The 5,540-nt window shown below is 58.0% G+C and overlaps 1 protein-coding gene across 1 annotated transcript; it reads right to left on the minus strand.

Annotated features, from left to right (window-relative positions):
* Positions 1 to 1,298: 1,298 nt before the first annotated feature.
* On the minus strand, positions 1,299 to 5,150 carry EGR1 (early growth response 1). Its single transcript, XM_026001342.2, has 2 exons — positions 4,566 to 5,150; positions 1,299 to 3,856 (listed from the first exon to the last, which is right to left on the minus strand). Exons 1-2 carry the CDS (start codon positions 4,864 to 4,866, stop codon positions 2,529 to 2,531), a joined length of 1,629 nt encoding a protein of 542 aa, XP_025857127.1. The 5' UTR covers positions 4,867 to 5,150; the 3' UTR covers positions 1,299 to 2,528.
* Positions 5,151 to 5,540: the final 390 nt, after the last annotated feature.

Raw genomic sequence — 5,540 nt, forward strand, 5'->3', positions numbered from 1 at the left:
ACCAACAATCTGCATTGTTATGACCAGCTCAAGGCCTCTCAAAGAGTACACAGATGCTAAAAAGGCTCACAAGGATTGCTTCAGCCATTAGTGTGCGCCATCAGGGAGCTGGAGCCAGGGAACCTAGTACCTCAGGCCTCCTACACTATGGGGACAGACTTGATCTGTATGAGAACCTTAAATACAAGGCCAGCCTCCTGCCCACTCCGCCCTGTGCTCCTGGAAGCTGCCAAGGATCACAGCTCCAGCTGGCAAGTGATGAGATTTCTTCCTGGAAGGATTCTTGGCTTGAGAACTGGCCCTTGCCTCTTCTAGGCTTCTTCGATGCCCTCAGGTGTCTGGGGACATGGAGGATGGGAAGGAGAGGCTGAGTCAGCTCCAGCTTTGTTACTACTTCTCAGAGCCTTCGTGCCCACCCTTTACCTCCCCCGAGTGTAGATAGCAGGGATTCCCAAGAACATAGCTTTCCCCAACCCTGGGTAGAGACATGGGGCAGGGCCAGACAAATATGTGGGGCCAGGAAAATAGCACGGCCTCTGGGCACTCATGTTCCACTTTAATTAACCAGATAAAGCAGGCAGTCCACCAGATTGAGGAAGAGGCCCAGTATCAAGAAGAGATCCACATAGTTCTCAAAGAATTCACTCCAGTGACACACAGCAGCTAGGACTCTGAATGGAATTTCCCTGTCTTGGGGGTGCCTGGCTGGCTCAGTAGAGCACAGGACCTTTGATCTCCCTGTTATTAAGTTTGGGTCCCATGTTGAGTGCAGAGATCACTTAAAAAAAAAAAAAAGGGATCCCTGGGTGGCACAGCGGTTTAGCGCCTGCCTTTGGCCCAGGGCGCGATCCTGGAGACCCGGGATCGAATCCCACATCAGGCTCCCGGTGCATGGAGCCTGCTTCTCCCTCTGCCTATGTCTCTGTCTCTCTCTCTCTGTGACTATCATAAATAAATTAAAAAATTAAAAAAAAAGAACTTTCCCTGACTGTAAAAGCCCTTCAAAGCCTTCAATAAAGATGGCAAAAGTGGGGGCCCTGGGTGGCACAGTTGGTTAAGCGACACTCTTGGTTTCAGCTCAGGTCCTGATCTCCCATCGTCAGATGGAGCCTCAAGCTCACGCCCCACCTCCAACTCCCTCATGGAGCTTTCCATGGGATTCTGTGAGGAGTCCGCCTAAGACTCTTTCCCTGCCCCTCCCCATTGCACTCTAATAAATAAATAAAATCATCTTTAAAAAAAAAAGATGGCAAAAGGGCCCCCGCCCCCAACCCAGGAAACACGCACCCAACCGCAGCTATTTTATTTTCTTTTTAATTTTTCTGAAGGATATACACCACATATCCCATGGGCAATAAAGCGCATTCAATGTGTTTATAAGCCAAACAGTCACTTTGTTTAAGCAAACACAAGTACAAAGTAAAATAAAACCACAAAATAATGAACTGCATGTTCATAACATACAAAAATCGCCGCCTACTCAGTAGGTAACTACAACATTCCAACTCCTGAATATATTTATAAATTTACATTTTCAGTTAAAAAAATAGACTTTTGAGAGTTCAGATTTTGTTTTAAATTTTGTTTTCTTACATTCTGGAGAGCCGAGGCTTAGCTCAGCCCTCTTCCTTATTTTGCTCCCAAAGCCTCCCCCGAATCGTCACTCCCTGCCCCCCTTAAGGCTAGAGGTGAGCACATCCCTCACAATTGCACATGTCAAGCTGTCAGCAAGGCGCATCACACAAAAGGCACCAAGACGTGAAACTTTTTAAACCAAAAGGACGGAAAAAAAGAACACTTTCAAAAAAAAAAGAAGAAAAACCAAACCATATTTTGTCACGTGTGAGAGTACAGTCGGGCACTATTTACAAAAAGTTAACGGAACGTCACTCTGACACATGCTCTGATTAATACCAAGGACTGCTGTTTCAAAAAAAGCTTCAAACTTAATCGTCACAGCATCATCACAAAATAAAGGATCACCGTTGGTTTGCTTGGCTTTTCTTTTTTTTTTTTTCCCCCCAAAGGACCTAATTCCAAATAATACAATAGAATATGCAAATTATCTTCACATCAAGAGTACCCCAAGAAAAACAAAATCCATGGCACAGACACTGTACAAGGGTGCAGGGCTGGGCTCTGAGGAGCCCAAACCCCATTTTTGCCAACTTGATTTTCTAGCATCGAAGGGAGCAGGGGGGTCAGGCATACGATGGAGATGATACTGAAATGATATATCCAAAATCCATGCAAATCAAGTTCTTTGGATAGAGGTGAAGAACTTGGACATGGCTGTTTCAGGCAGCTGAAGTCACAGGCAGTAGGAACTGCAGAGGAAGGGCAAGTGGGCAGAAAGGATCGCAGGCCAACAGACCTTCCACACCAGCCCTGGGGTGGAGTAGAGGGGGAGGATTTGGCTCTGAGAACCTCCATCTCACCTAGAGGAACCCCCTCCTGTGGCCATCTCCTCCTCCTGTCTCTTAAGTCTCTTGTGTTTCTTTCTCTTTTCCCTGGTTTCTCCTTTCCCTTCAGCAGATTTCAATTGTCCTGGGAGAAAAGGTTGTTGTCATGTCCGAAAGCCCTGCAGAGGCGCTGAAGGAGTTGGTGACAGCCGAGGAAGGGAAGCTGCTGACTTGGGCCGGGAAAGCAGGGGGGACGGAAGAGTATGTGGTGGCCACTGAGGGTGAGGGGAAGCCACTGTGCACAGGGGATGGGTAGGTTGAGGAACCGGGAGAGGAGTAGGAGGTGGGCACAGGTGACGGATAGGAGGTGGTGGCTGGGGAGGGATAAGAGGTAGTAACCGGGGACGTGTAGGAGGTAGCCACCTGGGACGGGTAGGAAGAGAGGGAGGTGGCAGCTGAGGAGGCCACAACACCTTTGTCTGCTTTTTTGTCCTTTTGCCTTAAGTGGATCTTGGTATGCCTCTTGCGCTCATCGCTCCTGGCAAACTTTCTCCCACAGATGTCGCAGGCGAAGGGCTTCTCGCCCGTGTGGGTGCGGATGTGGGTGGTGAGATGGTCACTGCGGCTGAAGTTGCGCATGCAGATGCGACACTGGAAGGGCTTCTGGCCGGTGTGGATGCGGATGTGGCGCGTGAGCTCATCGGAGCGGGAGAAGCGACGGTCGCAGGACTCCACCGGGCAGGCATATGGGCGTTCGTGGGGGGGCGTCTTGCTGGGCCGGTTGGGGTACTTGCGCATGCGGCTGGGTTTGATGAGCTGGGACTGGTAAGTGGTGTTGAGGGCCTTCAAGTCCTGGGAGCCCGACTGCGTGGCAAAGGCCTTGATGGTAGACAACGGAGTGAGCGAAGGCTGCTGGGTACGGCCCTCCAGGCCTTGGAAGGGCTTCTGGTCGGGGGTGCCCAGGCCCAGGTCCCCCTGCTGTTGTGGAAACAGGTAGTCAGGGATCATGGGGACCTGGAAGCCACCCTTGGCCGCAGGGTAGGTGGGAGGCGGGTACTGGAGCGCGGCGCCCGTGGAGCCCGGGAAGGCCTGGCTCTGCGGCTCCGGGAAGATGTCACTGTTAGGCGTGGGGAAGGTCGGCGCCGCCGAGTAAATGGGGCTGCTGTCGTTGGACTGGACGGCACAGCTCAGGGGTGGGCTCTGAGAGGCGGAGGAGGAGGAGGAGGCTGCTGGAGACGGCGCCGAAGACGAGGTGGCCGGTGGGTTGGTCATGCTCACGAGGCCGCTGACCAGGCTGAAGAGGGGCTCTGGCCACAAGGTGTTGCCGCTGTTGGGTGCAGGCTCCAGAGAGAAGCGGCCAGTGTAGGTGATGGGCGGCAGCCGCGTGGTTTGGCTGGGGTAACTGGTCTCCACCAGAACCTTCTCGTTATTCAGAGAGATGTCGGGAAAAGACTCTGATGGGAGAGACAGAGAGAGGAGGGAGGCCTGGTTACTGGAGAGCACTCACCGGAGGCCGCGGAGGACCCGAGCTGCCAGGCAAGAGGTCAGGCTGGCCACCGCGGGCTCGCGAGCTGGTTAATAATTGATAGCGGCAGATTGCAGTGTTCCCGGCCCGCTCGGCGGCAGAGCCCATTTCGACAGCAGCTGACGCAAACACGGAGAATCCCCCTCCACTGCAGCGCACGGCGCTCCGCAGCGGCGGCTGCGCCACGCAGGGATCCCCGCCAGCGCCCCGACCCCGGGCTGCCGGGACGTCCCCGGCCCGCACCACCGCCCTCCCCCGGGGCAGGCGGCAGGAAACGCCAGCCCGTCTGGAGAAAAGGGGGCGCAGCCCCGCTCTTCAAAACAAGCCCTCCCCCACCTCCACCCACCCACGCAGCCCGAGCTCTCCACCCCAACAGGAGCCTGCTCGCCTGCGCACCGCTGGGGGCGAGGGGGGCGAGGGGGGCGAGGGCGAGGGCGAGGGCGAGGGCGAGGGCGGACGTCCGCAGGTATCTCGCCAACACTTGCCCCCGAGGACGGAAAGGGAAGCCCCGCTTGCACCCCACAGGTCCGGGAACGCGGCTGCGGGGAAGGGGGGCGCTGCCAGGCGGCGGGGGAAGGACTGACTGGTCGCCGGGCTGGTGGCGAAGGGGCTAATCCTCGGCGTAGGCCACCGCTTACCTGCGGTCAGGTGCTCGTAGGGCTGCTCGCCCGCCTCCCCCTGAGGGTTGAAGGCGCTGCCGCCGCTGCCGCCGCTGCCGCCCCCTCCACCTCCACCGCCCCCGCTGCCGCTGCTGCTGCTACCGCCGCTGCCCTCCGAGGCCCCGGCTGCACCGAGGAACTGGGGAGCCCCGTTGCTCAGCAGCATCATCTCCTCCAGCTTGGGATAGTTGTCCATGGTGGGCGAGTGAGGAAAGGAGCCGAACGGGTCGGAGATCTGCAGCGGAGACATCAGCTGCATCTCGGCCTTGGCCGCGGCCATCCCGGACGGGCGGGCTGGAGAGCTAGTGTTGGGGCGGGTGGGCGCAGCCCGGAGCCGCGGCTGCGGGGGACACACTCTCGGGGGCCTGGCCGGGTCACATGCGGGACGCAGGGCACACTGTGGCCAGGGCAGGTGGGGCCTCCAGGCTCGCCCTCGCCGCCGGCCGGTGTGGACGCGGCGCTGCTACCGGGGCTGGGGCAGGGGCCGGTCCTGCGGCGGCGGAAGCTGGCGGCGGCGGCTGGCGGCGGCGGCGGCTCCCCAAGTTCTGCGCGCTGGGATCTCTCGCGACTCCCCGGATCCGCCTCTATTTGAAGGGTCTGGAGCGCCACGGGTCCGCCTCCGTCGTGACGTACATGGCCATATATGGGAAGCAGGAAGCCCTAATATGGCAAGACCGGCCGGGAGGACCCGGAGTGACGTGAAGCCCCCTACCCGAGATCGGTGAGCACCGCGGTCCCGCACCCCGGCGCCCTCGCCGACTCCTGCACCCGGGGCGCCCGGGCCTCGAGAAAGCCTAGGGCTCGGGCCTCCGCTGCGGGCTCCCCGGCCCGGGCTGCTCCGGAGTTCCCAGCATTGCCCCCGCCTCTTCCCTCCGCCTTCTCCCCTCCTCCCGGAGCCGGAAGCGGCCGGGCCATATCGGGCCGTTCCAAATAAGGCGCTGCCCAAATAAGGGT

This window comes from Vulpes vulpes, chromosome 12 (assembly GCF_048418805.1).
Source record: "Vulpes vulpes isolate BD-2025 chromosome 12, VulVul3, whole genome shotgun sequence".
NCBI lineage: Eukaryota > Metazoa > Chordata > Mammalia > Carnivora > Canidae > Vulpes > Vulpes vulpes.